The sequence below is a fragment of the Apaloderma vittatum genome, unplaced genomic scaffold, assembly GCF_000703405.1.
Source record: "Apaloderma vittatum isolate BGI_N311 unplaced genomic scaffold, ASM70340v1 scaffold5034, whole genome shotgun sequence".
Lineage (NCBI taxonomy): Eukaryota > Metazoa > Chordata > Aves > Trogoniformes > Trogonidae > Apaloderma > Apaloderma vittatum.
Window position 1 is genome coordinate 2,191 of NW_009710795.1, and position 14,727 is coordinate 16,917.

A 14,727-nucleotide genomic window follows, 5' to 3' on the forward strand; every position below is an offset into this window, starting at 1 on the left:
AGGAGGATCACTGCAAAAATAAGTGCATCCAAACAAGTGCTTCGGTATTTGTTTATTCAGAACTAGTCCTCTATCATGAAAACAGTTCTTATAATAATTACAGTCAGGCACATATTTTCAACGAGTACAATGGTAAATTAGAGTAAATACAATACAATGATTTAAACCAAAGACCAGATTTGTTCCGAACAGCTCCAATGTATCAAGTAAGTCTATAGAAAACTTGGGAGAAAGCTGAAGTGTTAGCTCAGTAGTAATGTGGTAATTTTCCTTAAGCTCTTTTCTCCAAACAACTCATTATAAAAGTACTGATGAAGGTAAGTTTCTGCCACAGGCTTCAACAAAAATCCTGGCCCTGTTTTGTCAGTAGCGTCCTGGCTGCTGTGAATCTGTTGGCCCATTACTGCCCTGGGCTTTCAGAAATAAACACCTGAAGCCTTTGAAAAGATCACTAGACTAAATTCCTGCAGTTAGAATCTGCTACAACTGCAGCTGGCTTTCTTTTGCTTCAATTCTTACCTAACTACCATATCTTACAGATACTTAGAAGTTTAATACACGTTTGCATAAAAACTGAACATTAAAGAACACAAAATACTGCACAGCGGCTACAAAAAAAATCAGCTATTGAAATCAGGTTTTATTGAAGAATTGCTATTCGGTAACTAACTGTAGAAACTGCAGATAGTCTCAATGGCTTTTGTATCCCCATAATGTAGAAACAAACAAACAAAACAAAAAAACACCAAAAACCCAAACAAGAAGTATGTCTAATGGCTGAACTCTAAAAGAGCTCCCACTAATTTCAAGCTCCTAGAGAAAGGAGAACGGAAGAGAAAAAGAAGTTAATTTGGAGCAGTTTGAAAAATCTGGTCCTTCTTTCTCCCTCTTATGCCCAATAAATGGTTCTATCAGTTATATGAAACAAGTTTAACTGCTCTAATATAGTCTCAGGGCAGGGTGGGGTGGGAGGAGGGAGCACCCAACAAAACGCAGGTCTACAATGCTCTAGAAAAGTTACTGTACTATTTTCCAAAAATGTTTATTCCACTTCATTCCCTCTATATTGAAAGGACTTTGATCACTTTAGTGTTATAATTAATATCTACAGACTTAGTGTATACCTGCAAACTCAGACTGTGCAAGAATTTAGTTTACTGGAATTAAGAATTTCAAGTTTGTAACACTCCAATTTGCTCCATTTTGCAAGCTTGTGTCCAAAGAAACTCAAACTCTTTCTTATGAACTCTTTAGGAAGAAATAAAAGTGCTATTTTCCTGCCCAGAGAATACACTGCAAACAAATTTTTCACTTCTCCAACTATGAAAGTACACATTATAAATACTAGTGGGTTCTCATGTTCAGCTGAAAAAAAAAAATGAAACACATTTTACTGCATGTATTAACACACGCTTAAGAAATAAAGCAGAGCTAGGAAAATATAAACTTCTGAAATTTAATGCTAAGTGTACAGAGACACTAAAACATTACCACAAGAACCAGTTCTCACTTTATTAGAATTTTATTCCACATATACAAAATATATTTCGTCTTTTCCAGAAGAAAAAAAAAAACAACAAAAACCAGAACTGATTAAAAATCTACTAGTTGGTAGTTAAAAATATCAACTGAACATTCAGGATTTTCTCATCATCAAAACTGTGTTTATTCTTGGTCTGTAAACATACAGGAACTCTTAAAAAAACAATAAAAAAATAAATACAGGAGCCTCTTCTTTTCCTGAGAGTACCTAACAAAGAGCCTGTTCTCCAGCATCAGGAAGGAATAACTTTACACCTATCATTAGGAATAACTTTACACATATCATTACACAATTTATCCTCAATAGTATGTCGGATTCATACACAGAGATACTTATTGATCTTCCTCTTTGTCATTCCTATTTTGGAAATTCAATGTTCTTTGGCCTCTTTCAGGGTCTTGCATTCGGAGGATTCGAATACGGGAACTCATAGGCAGAGAACTAAAAATAAAGCACACATCATTTAGACAGTGTTTCTTCACCAGGAATTTCAGTATTTTCATTTGATTCTTTCCGTTACATATTCTCCTGTAACTCTTTGACAGTTTTAAAAACCAGTGACGTGGGGTGAAGTTCTGGTTTCACTGAACTGATGATACCGGAGCCAGACTTCAGTAGAAGCATGAGGTAAAGACTGATTTCAAAGCTGTGATTTCTAACAGCCTATCTTAAGTATAGAGAAGGTGCTTTTTTAAAAGAGACTCCAAATGAAATAAAGATCGAACACGGTTCACATTTGCTTTATGGATCCTGAAGCAGCACACCCGTTGTACATGTATCTTCACTCACATCGTACTGAGAACAAGCAAAGTCACTAAAAATGCATTTATACAGATTTCTCCACTGATTTTCCTAAATGTATTCTTTTGCTGAAGGTGCCTCAGTGCTTTTGTGAAATTAAAGGTTTGCTGAACATGCCACATGTAACAATCTAACAAAAGCAAGCTGCACTTGAATTATTAAACTTTTTAAAAGTAACCACACAAGAAATTCCTCTATGTTTACTGCATACAGTGTCAGAAATTCCCCACAAAGCACTTCCACTTAAATAACAACAGAATGCCATTATTTTACTTGCTATAGATTTAGTAAGAGAAGACAATTAGGAGTTAATCAACTGCATTTTGAAAACTGCTTAATTAATCTCCAGAAGCTTCAGTGATTACTTCTGGCTAATAGAGAAAAGTTTGCTGCAACAGGGCAGATGGCGACTGTCCCCGAAAGCTGGGTATGGCTTTACCAGGGACTTACAGAAAGGTTTTAAAAAAATTTGAGGCTATTAGATTAAAAAAAGAAAACAAAGGAGTAAGTTATCAGTTTCCATATCAATGATATTTAAAAAAAAAAAAAAATCTTGAAAGTGCTGTAGCAGTAACAGGAAAAAAGGGAAAATGCAAAGGCTTCTGTTAATTTTGGGAGGGCAGGGCCTACTTTCCACAATAGAACATTTCAAAATGCTGCTCTGCTTAAGATAAAACAATTCAAGTCCCACTGAACTCTCACATTAAGAAACATTCTGCAAGAAAGAGTGAAAAAAGAGAATCTATTAAATTCCCAGAACAATGAGCAATGAACTGCTTAATTGCTGATACTCTACTGCTACAAACAGCAAAATCTTTCTTCTCGTATTGACTTTTTTCAAGTTTTACTGCTTGCGAGAGAACTTCCTTACAATTCTTATATCAAGAAATGGTACCAATGTACCAAATGTACCAAGAAATATAATGCAAAAAAGTATTACCTCGTGCTTTGTGGGGTGAGCAAAATGAACTGTCGATGATGCTGAGAGTCAGCCTCCTTAAGAATCATATCCATTGCAATTCTTCTGTTAACCCTGTCCTAAAGACAAAAGATTCAGCACGGAGTGATACTGACCAGGGACTTTTCCGGCCTAGTACTTCACAAATTAGGACAAATGCTTAGGAATTAATTAATTAGAAAATATCTTAATAGAAAAACTACCAGAATTAATTCATATGCAATAAAGCCCAGCTAAGGAAAAGTCTAATGATAGAAACATAAGGATTAAATTCTAAAAGTACAAACGATGGTCTGGAAAATTCTTAAACTCTATTTTTTTAGTATATGTCAACAATAGAAAGCTACTAAAAAAAATTCACACACTCCTACTCACAATGTTTTTCTATCAGTTTTGACATACACGTCATACTTCTTACTTCATAGGTACGCTGCGATGAGATGTTATTTTAGTAGGATAATATCTCCTACAAAACCCTGCCTCAAAATTACCTGGAAGGATTTCAGGGCTGCATAAAACCTAAGATATCATGTAGCTTGTTTGTATTATTATTGGCGGTGGTGGTTGTTATTATGATATTTTGAACACAGCTTTATGTATTAGGATTAGTAAAAAAAAAGTGTATCAAAAGAAGCCAGGGTTAAAAGCTCTGCTTCTGTATCTTGCTATATATGAAAGTTTGGGAACCCCTTTGCAAATATGCAGATGGGGTCCTCTTGTGGTGGGTCTCCAGGATTACACCAAAAGCAACCACAGAACGTGCAGACAAGATAAGGTTGTGCTTGCAGGCAGAGAGTGAAGAAGAAACCCTGTGGAATTATTTATGGAATAGAAAATGCGGAATTTCTATGCAGGGTCTATGGGTCTGTAGGGGATCCTGCTCTGGCAGAGGGGTTGGACTAGGTGATCTTTGGAGGTCCCTTCCAACCCCTTACATTCTGTTATTCTCAGTAGCCATGTACTTTTCCAGATGGATGGATGAACCTCTGCACAAATGACTTGTAAAAGAGGACCTAAGCTCTGCAAGTCTGCCAGAAAATGACTCCTTGACCCCCTTGGATGGATCCTTTTGGAAATTCTTTGTATATGAAGTATATTGTTTTTATTTCCCTTCTAGATCTGCGATTCTCAGCAAATAAATCCCTGGTGAGGGAGGGACACCGAAGGCAAAATTAAATAATCCAGTATCAGCTCTGTGTCTCACAAAACTAATTATTTCCTCAAACTATACTATATACTACACTGCATGTATTAATAAGGAGGAAATAGTATATATTAAAAACAAATGGTTAATTGCCTATTCAGGGAAGCTGTACACAAAGATGAGGTTTATCAGTTTCATCTGACACCAGTATTTACTGTTCAATTTTGTGCAGTTCCACGTCTTGGAAAGATGCTACTACATAAAGCATGAAAAAAATTTCAGAGTAGCAACTGTGAACTCAATTGCTACACTTGCTCTGGAAAAAAATCCAAAACAATATGAAAATCAGTAGAGACTGAACCACATGCTAAGCCCAGAACTGCCACAGCAGTCCACAGAGGTGACCTGTGAAAAACAAAACAACTTCTTGGGGAACTAATAAAAAAAAAGTTGTATTTTATGCTTTTTGTGCTGAGCTAAGGTTTAAGCACGTACAGTAACAGAGATGCTCACAGTTACAGCTGCCAGCTTCCGAAACAGAGTAAGCCTCCAAAGTCACTAAGCAAAGTGAACACGATCCTAACAAGTTGTGTTTTGGAGGATTTGATTTTTGGGTTTGGAGGTTTTTATTTATTATTTACCATTAACTACAGTGCTTTAAAATCTAACCAAATACCAGTAGCAACCGAACTATTTCACTAATTTGCACAAATCAGAACGACAAATGTAGTTTAAGTTTAAACTATACCATGTAGACATCAAATTCATCCAAGCATCTGAAAGGAGATTCCGTAATGGACCACAGAGAAAGAACGAAACAAACTGTTGAGAAGGAACGTTCGCCTCCCGATAAGGATCTCACGTCATTAAGGGCAGCTCTGTCCTCCTCTCGAGGCTGAACCTCGAAATAAAAATATTAGAGTAATTTTAAAACCTGAGATGGAGACTCAGTAACAGAACTATAATTTTGACAGCAAACACGTTACACGTGAACAGCCAGGGATCACTTCAGAAGAATTTCATGCACTTCACTGCCAGTCTGGAACAGGATGGTTCCAAACCACTTAATAACATATTTTTAGGATCACTGCAACTTAAGGGAGAATTATTTTTTTTTACCAGAATACATGAAACACAGTGAACAGTTCTTTGGTTCCCTTAATTATGATGACACCTTGTGGTGCTCCCTCTTTAAGATCAAATGGCATTTTCCTTTCCTGTTGGTTACATCACCTTTAACAAGCTAAAAATGAAAATAATTCTTTTTTTCTTTTTGCAGTGGAATCCTTTGTTTGTTGTTTTGTGAGGGTTTTTTTTGTTGAAGGAGGGGAGTAGTAGGGTGGTTTTTTTCAATTTGCCTTCCTTGACTATACATAGATCGCTTGCATGAGAAACATGAAACATCAGCTATATAAATAAAAACAAAATTTCTGATAAAGCCAGGTAATGACTTGACATTTTATGATCCGAGTTGGAGTTCCTCAGGTACACATCATCCTTCATCTCTTTAATTAGGACTGTGTCAACAGGTATTTATGTTGTCACTACACATTTTTCCCCTAAATTCCACAGAAACAAAAGTCAGTATCTCCATGACTAAATTGTTTTGGGATGTATGTTAAAAGATACACAGGGAAAAACATAATATTGAAGCTTTCAGGTGGTGAAGTTGTTTAAACAACAACTAGAGCCATTCTACAATCACACAAATAAAAGGCAAACTTCCTAACAATGCAATGGGAACGAGTAGTTTTGAAAGACTGACTAGGATGACTCGCTAGTGGATTCTTACCCTCAGCAGAGGACTACAGTCCAAATTTATTCCACATAATCTAGCAATCTGCCCATGTAAGATGGCAATATGGTTTTTGTACTTGCTTGCTTTCAACAACATCCTGCAATTTAGCATATTGCATTTTGGAAAGGGAAGAACAATTTATTCTACCCTTTGCAGTGCATGTCCTAGCAGCTGATATTAAAAAAAATAATAATTAATTACACAGTAAGTAATATAAGTAATATAAAATAACTTACTGTTATTGAAAGTGTCTCATTCTTGTGATCAAAAAGTATTTTTCCAGAGTAAGCTTGAGTACGTAATAAATTGTCAAAGGAGAGTTTGCATCGTAAAGAAAGGAGCCTTAAATCAGTTAAATCAAACAAACATTAGGTCAGTAAGTTTTAAAATACATTAAAAAATGTCAGATTTTTAACAGTTTTGCATCACAATCTCAAATATTAAGCCCTGTTCATTAATAACATTTTCCCAAATCAATTATACTCTTGAGTGGGTGAGATTCCATACTGGAAATATTGGAAAGAATCACTGGCACAAAGGAACGAGGTAAGAAACCCAGTTGTACACGCTTGTATTTTCTTGAAGTCTGTTTCACAGACTGTAAACTTCTTACAGGATTCTTCCGCAACTTCCAACAGAAAACAAACACATTACTCTCCTTTCCTATCCAGTATTAGGACTGCACAGTAAGGACAGTAAAGAATTTGTGTGGATTCTGCTAAACTCTGGGAACTAAACAGCACTAAGTATTAATTTCTCCCTCCACCCTTTCCCTCATAACCCTGGTTTATAATTCCTCAATAGACACTACACCACAGTTCCTTCAAAAAAGAACTATGCTTCTTTAATGCACCTTGAGGTGGGATTCATACTCAAATTTAGGTATTAGGAACAAGATTCAGTTTCACAGATCTGGGCACCATAAGGCAAGCATCAGATTCTGCAAGTAAATCTTACCTACTTCTGTTTCTATACTTCCACCTGGAAAGGTTGGGATTCTCCTGATCATCACGACTTGTCAGGATCATACAGGCAACCCCTCCAAATCCCAGATCAAAAAGTCCAAAAAGCAGAGCCAGCCCAGATATCCCTTAAGTTTTGCTGAAGGGAATGCTAAACGATAAAGTCCTGCACTGGAAAACAGACCATCAGCCCTTTGGAAGGGAGGCCACCACAAAATCTGCACTGATGGGTACTGGATACGCAGGGACTGAAGGAGTAAAGCAGCGGTGCCTTCCCGGTGCAGACACTCCGTGAGAGAACACACTGTCAAACTGCGGAATCCAAATAAAGACCTTGACTTCTTTTTTTTTCAGCACAGGACAGAGCAAAAGTCTTTGGCCCACAGCAAAACTAGAGGAACACAGCACCACTAACTCGAAAACAAATGACAGTCCAGATGATTTCAATTGTAGTATGTTGCTAATATTTTACTGACCAAAACCAGCGCTGAAAAAGAGCTGTCCTGGACTGGTAGCACAGCTGAGGCCTTTGGTGTGAAGCAAAATACAGCCTCTAATGATCACCCTTTTTCCAGCCATCAGGCCGGGCTCCTCTGAACTGTCAGGCACGATAGCAAGACTAGGTTAGAAAGATTGCTCTGTATAGTGCCATTCTCCCAGGTCTGCTCTACAGCTGTCACCCTGGAATATAGGCACCTGCTTACATCTACATTTTAGTTTATCTGAAGCCTGAAACTACAGTAAAATTAACTCACCTTAAAAATTGCCAGTATATTTTGAATCTCTGTGTCATTATTTCTTCCAGCAGCCTAATAAATTTCTTTAAATGCTTTACCTTACTGTTTGCATCCTCATATCTTTCCTTTGCATCATGAAATTGCCTGTTTTAATTAACAGAAAGTCCAGGATCAACAATAATTTAAAAAAAAACCAAGCTGTTGTCATAAATGCTGAAAATCAACTTGATAATCAAAACATGGAAATAAAAAGGTTCTTGTGAGGATCTATGTTAAAGCCAGCAGCATTTGATGAGTCACATAAGCGACCCAAATGAAAAGTTCTCCAATGAAGAGCAGTTCAAAAATTAATTTCTATTTTTAATTTTTGAAAGGAAACTCTTACACCAAGGAGAACGGATGACTGAGCTCCCCATGCTCAAGAACATCTGAGGTGAGTGATGCCTTGAAATACGCTGCAGTTAAAACTGCAAGTTATTGCCCAACTTTTGCATTAGTTATTCAAACTATTGCATCACAGAGCAAGGTGCATTATGCTTGCACCAGGGAGTCATAACTGGGACACTTGTAAACATTTTAGAGTGTATCTGATTCTTGGTAACTTTGCATATACGGGACAGACACTGTCCAAAATCACCGGAGGGTACTTGGACACTCCTAAACTTGTTGAAGTACTGGTTGACCGAGCAATCAGTGCAGCAAGTTTCCACACCATCGCACATGCTTTTAAGTACTAAAAACACAGAAATGCATTTTAAGTCAGTAAGAAAACTCCTCTTTCCCCTATCTTTTCCATCTTACTGAACTACTTCAGACGTTAAAGACGACGTACTGTATTATTTCTTCTCTGTTTCCATGGCGATCGTTTTCTGAATTTATCCTCTCTCTCAAGCGATTCATTTCTGCATCAAGACTCTTCACAGTTCTGCTGACCTCTATGCGCTCCGGGTGGATTTGCCGAGCTTGTGCCGTTTTTTCCTAAAGTAACATTTGCAACTCAATTAAGTATTACATTTTTTAAAAATCTGTTTAGTCTTCACAACAAGTATTTCATGCTATGGAAAAACAAGCAAGAACAATGGTTTTGTATCATTCTATTTATTGTTAACAATTGTACCAACAACATCTATAAGTAGTTATTTCAGTGTAACAACTGTATCCATCCCAGATTTTTAATATGGTCACAGTTTTTTAAATAAAACATATAAATAGGGAAACAAATTCACCATATTTAACTAGAACAGTCTTCCAAAAGTCTTTGTGAAAGTGTTTTCAGAGTTAGTGAACAAAGTTTGATTAGGTAAGTCTTCAAATGATCAGGTACGAGGTCTGTACAAGGAAAAAATTCGCAGCCAGAAAAACAAAATGGTATTATTCAATTTAACCTAAGCCACAAATTTTAAGGTTAGGTAATTTCAATCTTTTAAGTGCAAAATACAGAACAAATAGTCTTAGACGGATAACCCCTAACTTATCTGTCAAGACAGAAACGGTGCTCTGCCAGACAAAAAGACGCCTTAATTCATGCCTACAGAATGACTCGATTTGGACAGTCAGCTTGAGAAGTAGCTGAGAGAACATTCAGTGTAGCTGAGCATTAATATGGTCTGTACGTGGTCCATGTGGAACAATCTATTATTAGACAGATCATCACCATCCGACTTCAATACCTAAAATAAACCCACACGTACCTCCAATTCTTTTTCTTTGGCAGCTAGTAAGTCTTTAAGTCTTTTTACGCAAGCCAGGTGTTCTTTCTGTTTGGCTTCATAGTGCTGCAAACGGCGTTTTCTGTTCTCCACTTCCGAGTCAGCTTGGTTTAATTCATCCTGTTTGGAATAAATCGAGATGTGAGCTGTCTGGGGTAGATTTCGAAGCATCTCTCATGTTTACTGACTTATCACAGGTAATCATGTTTTTCACACTTTTTTTTTTTCTATAAAATAAGACTACTTCTGAAGTCCAGGAGCTTCAACATCAACTTATCAGAAAATCTATATTCAATTCTGACAAGGACATAATAAATGCCTGTAATGTTTTTAAGAATCATATCTTGAGAGGATGTTTTCATCTTTGAAAAAAAGCCCCTCTTTCTCCTAATCCTCTAAAATCTATATTTATTTTTCACGTTACAACAATTTAAGAGCTGCCTCTGCGGTGTTCAGTACTCTTAATAACAAACAACAATGTTCTTACATTCTGAATAAATCTATTTTCTTTCCTTACGCAATTCTTCTTTTAAAATCATAGAATCACAGAATGGTCTAGGCTGGAAGGGACCTTAGAGATCATTTAATCCAACCTCCTTGTCATGGGCAGGGAGGCCTCTCAACTAGATCAGGCAACACACGGGGACCGAACATATCTTTAGAATTTCCATATTAGACACAAAATAACTAACATATTTATTAGTCATCTTCCTTAGCTGTTTCCTTCCTCTTTCTTTTTTAATTTCAGCTGACTACACAGCAATATACAATTTAAGTGAGACACATAAGAGATTCCTATAGTGATCCTTAATTTTTTCCTCATGTCATCCTTTTAAAAGTTTACAACACTGCAAACATGCTGGACTCTTATGTCTGTTTTTCATTTTCAAACCATTATTTCTTCTCGACAACACGACATTGCCTTCCATTTGCCAAGATCAAATTCTGCATGTCACCACTCTGCTATTTATCGTAAGTGTTGCTACTTCTCTGCCATTTCCAGGTGTCTACTGTAGTCTTGAATAATTAAAACTGTGTAGTGGTACCTTCTGAAATTATGCAACTTCATGGAACAAAAACTATTTTATATAGAATTTCAGAATGCTCGTCTGAAAACTGAACAGTTACGAGCCAGGTCTTATCAGAAAGAAACAAATAAGCCAAAACAACAAGTGTGATGCACTAGAAAAGAAAGTCAAGGAAATCATTTTTCCTTCCTTTTCAGTTCATGACTAAAATACCTGGACACAATCCTTTTAAACACAAAACACTATAGCAACTGCGCTTAACAATCAAGATCGCTTTCAAAATATTGCTAAGCTTGTTTCTCCCCAGGTCCATTTTCACAGGTGGCCTTACATGTATCAGGAAGAAGGCAGAGTCTTTTCTCCTGCCTCCTTTTAACCTCATTCCCCTTACCACACAAAAGGAACAAACTGAGAATACAAGGTGAAAGTATTGCTACCTTAATTGGACCTGCAATTTCTTCTACTTGCTGCATTTTTTCTTTCATTTCTTCAAATTTTTTTTCAGCTACCTGGAGACTATTTTTCAATTCTTCCATTCTTCTGCTTTGTTGCTCCTTGTCTTTTTTTACAGATTCCATTTTACCCTTATTTTCTTCAGCTTCATCTTCCTGTCAAAACATATTATATTGAGAAATAATAAAAGGAGACATACCTTTGCAAAAATCACTGTACAAGATTTTTATTTTATTATTACTATCAGGATATAAGATTACATGCAATATTTTATAATTCTAATTAGAGAAAAAAGAGCAGAGCAAGAAAGAAAAACAAGAAAAACAACAACAAAAAGGAAAAGAAATACTACCAAAACCTCATTAAAAGTAAATTATGCCATTGCCACAATTGTAGACATTCTCTAAATAGTTGCATTCTTCACGATTTATCCAACTTGTACATGAGTTGAAAATCGACAGTATTTGCGATTTCAAAACACTGTTGACATTAAAAGACATTATTTCATATCCTTATTAGACGTAATTTGATAATCTGTTCTTACTAATATACGGATGTCCACTGACTGGTGTTCTTCGATGTTTTCAAGATCTGCTATTTCTGCATTTGTTGTTCTTATTTTTATCTGAAAAGAGAAAGAAAATATTCTTCAGCTTATCTAAAGAGAAAAATTCATGACAAAAGACCTCTTCCCACTTACTTGTGGAATCCATTTTTGTAAGAAAAAACTTGTTCTGAAAGTCACAGGCTTTAAAGTTTTTGTATTTCCATTTGACATCACAATTGAATAAAATATGTTTTGTTTTTCCCTCAGATATTTATCTTCAGCAATTTAAGTCTACATGACAGGTTTTTTGCTGGTTCTTATGTGTAATTTACCTAATATAACTTTACATAATGTGTATTATCTTACAGTGTCTAAGATTATTGGTCATCAGAAATATATATCCTACCTAGTACTGGAAAGCAAAAAAATAAGACTAATAGTTGTAAAATGGTTTATAAATTAAAATTAAGAGAACTTAAATGTGAAACATTCAGCATATGAAGATGGCTTAAGAATGTAAATGAAGAGCAACGAGATCTTGGGAATGAAGAGGCAAGGCTCAACAGAAATAAAGGACGGGAAGCAGGGAAAAGAAACTTGCAGCAAATACTGTAACAACTTCCTGTTGGTGTCAAAAAAGCAGTAGAAATCTGTGAGATTTAGCCAAAGAATTAAAAAAAAAAAAAAGATACTGCCCAGAAACAAGAGCATATGCTAGGACTGATGTGGCCTCCATCATTCTCTCCTAAATAATGGTAAAAGCATACTACAAAAATAAACAACGTGAAAGCAAACAACAGAAGTAAGGATAAACATTAAAAATATAACTCACTCAAAGTATATTGCAGAAATCAAAATGAAATAGGGAAAAACTGACTAGTTCCTAAAAACCGTACCTGCAATTCTTTTTGTAGTCGTCGATGACCATAAAGTTGATCTTCATTCTGCCTAATCTCATTTTCAATGGAATATAAACGTTGCTGAGATGCTGCCAACTGTGTCTTTTTGTTTTCAATTTCTTTTTCCAAGTGACTTTATAAACAAAATGATATTGAGATACATAATATTACACAGATACCATTTATTACACACATACAGAAATACACTAATAAAAATTAAATGCATGACAAGACAAAGGGTAAAACTGCACTGTCCTAAAAAAAAAGCAAACCTAAACTGAAGCTTAACTTTATCATGCATTGGATTTAACAATCAATAAAGGAACACCAAAGCTCTGCAGCACTCACAGTTAATACCCAGCAGATAGCTGCTTGATGGCCTTTGCTCAATACCTAGCAGATAAACCATTAACGTAATTGGAACCATCGGAAATCTCTGCTAGCAATTTTTGCAAGCAGGCCAAACGTTTGAACTGAACAGGGGTGCAACTTCTAAAAGCACTAGTGCATACTGAGAGAAAACAAATATTTTGACTGAGACAAAACACTCTCAGTCAGAGAGAAAATACACTAACAGAGAAATATAATAATATTTTAGATAGTCTCATACTCTTCTTTCTACACAGGAGGTCATGTCTAGAGATTTCTATAATCAATTTTTTCAGTATGTGGTAAAACTATTTGAAACGCAAAAAAAAAGCAGCTACTTTTTAACTACTATTTATAGATGGCAAAACTTTGATAGTGCCTTTCAAATCTGCAAAAGGAAGGGGAAGCTTAAAGAGTATTACAGTAAAATGAAGAATAATCTTAATGCACGTCTTTAATCCAACTTTTGTTAGAAATGCATGAAATGGACTGATTAAGTCTGATCCTAGAATCAGTTTAACAAATTGTACATACTATTCCAGATAAACATGTCATTGCTTTAGCCTAAGTTCTGAACACGGAGGGAGGAAGGGAAGGAGGAAGACATTGGTTCCTTTTTAACTGGCCTACGTCATTCCTCCATAGCAACACTGGTAATGAAATGACTGCAACACTTCAAAAGTTAAGATAATCTATGGATGAAGCTCATTATATGCTGGTATGAACCAAGTACAGTCAACTAAAACTTCTAAGTTTACAAAAATAAATTTTTAACATTCGAGTCAGCATACACTATCAGCTATTAACTCTAAAATTAAAATATTTACTTAATAAGTCTGTAATACAATCTGAGCCTCAAAATAAAACTATTTCGTTGTCACCGATTTGCTTGGTGACAGTCTGAGTTTGCAAGCTTTGAAATACGTTTGGTTTCTTAAACTATCATTCTGAAAGCAACGAGAAAAAAAACATAAAAAACAAAATGGGGACAAGGGGGAGTCAAGTTTACCATGAGTGAATTCAAAACGTGAGGAAATATAGATGCAAAGTTTAAAACCAGCAGGACTATGTGTGCCAACAACACTCTTGTTTGAAAATATCAGGCTTCCTTTGCAGTAAACGATGCTAGCACTGTTCAGGTATTAGTTTTTTCAACAGCTTCACCTCCCACACTCTTTTTCAGCAAGGATGAAAGACAAAGGAAGGCAGCCAGATTGTCTGGAGCAAATCCCTACTTGCTAGGCAGTGTTTACATGCCACAAGCTGAAAAACACACAGGTACAACTCAGATTTGTATCTATGGCAGAAAGGCATTGAAATAAAGGTTTTCCAGAATTATCAGAAAAAAGGAAGCATCCACCTGAGACAGAAAATAGAGAGTGCAGAGTAGGGTACATGCAAACAGACAAAAAGGCAACTCCACTATTCATGTCAACAAGTGCACTTTTTACAAATCCAGCATTACAAGATGCTAACCTTACTTCTGCTTCGACATCTTTGCTGAGGAAGTTGGGTCTGTGGTAATCAGAAGAATAATACCGTCTCTCAAATACTTGATCCCCCTCAGCAGTGAAAGCTTCTCTACAGTTTTTGGGGGGCTGATTAAGCTGCATTACTTCACGAGCTTTACGGCTACTCTGAAAAACACAATGGATTTATCACACCAATAGAAAAGCCACCATAATTAAAAGATATCAATTTAAAATTTATCTAGAAGTTCTCACACAGAAATAATTTTAATTTCTAACGATGTCCTGGGTTTGAGCTAAAACCCAGTCC

At 36.0% G+C, this 14,727-nt stretch overlaps 1 protein-coding gene across 1 annotated transcript; it reads right to left on the bottom strand.

Annotated features, from left to right (window-relative positions):
• Positions 1-1,875: 1,875 nt before the first annotated feature.
• On the bottom strand, positions 1,876-14,585 carry LOC104272402 (structural maintenance of chromosomes protein 6-like; the record flags this gene model as incomplete). The annotated part of the gene is made up of 11 exons (XM_009867383.1): positions 1,876-1,984; positions 3,285-3,382; positions 5,195-5,347; positions 6,481-6,586; positions 7,962-8,087; positions 8,776-8,921; positions 9,635-9,772; positions 11,118-11,288; positions 11,678-11,758; positions 12,577-12,712; positions 14,425-14,585. Coding segments are annotated over 11 exons (1,425 nt in total), but the record flags the coding sequence as incomplete, so codon positions are not given.
• Positions 14,586-14,727: the final 142 nt, after the last annotated feature.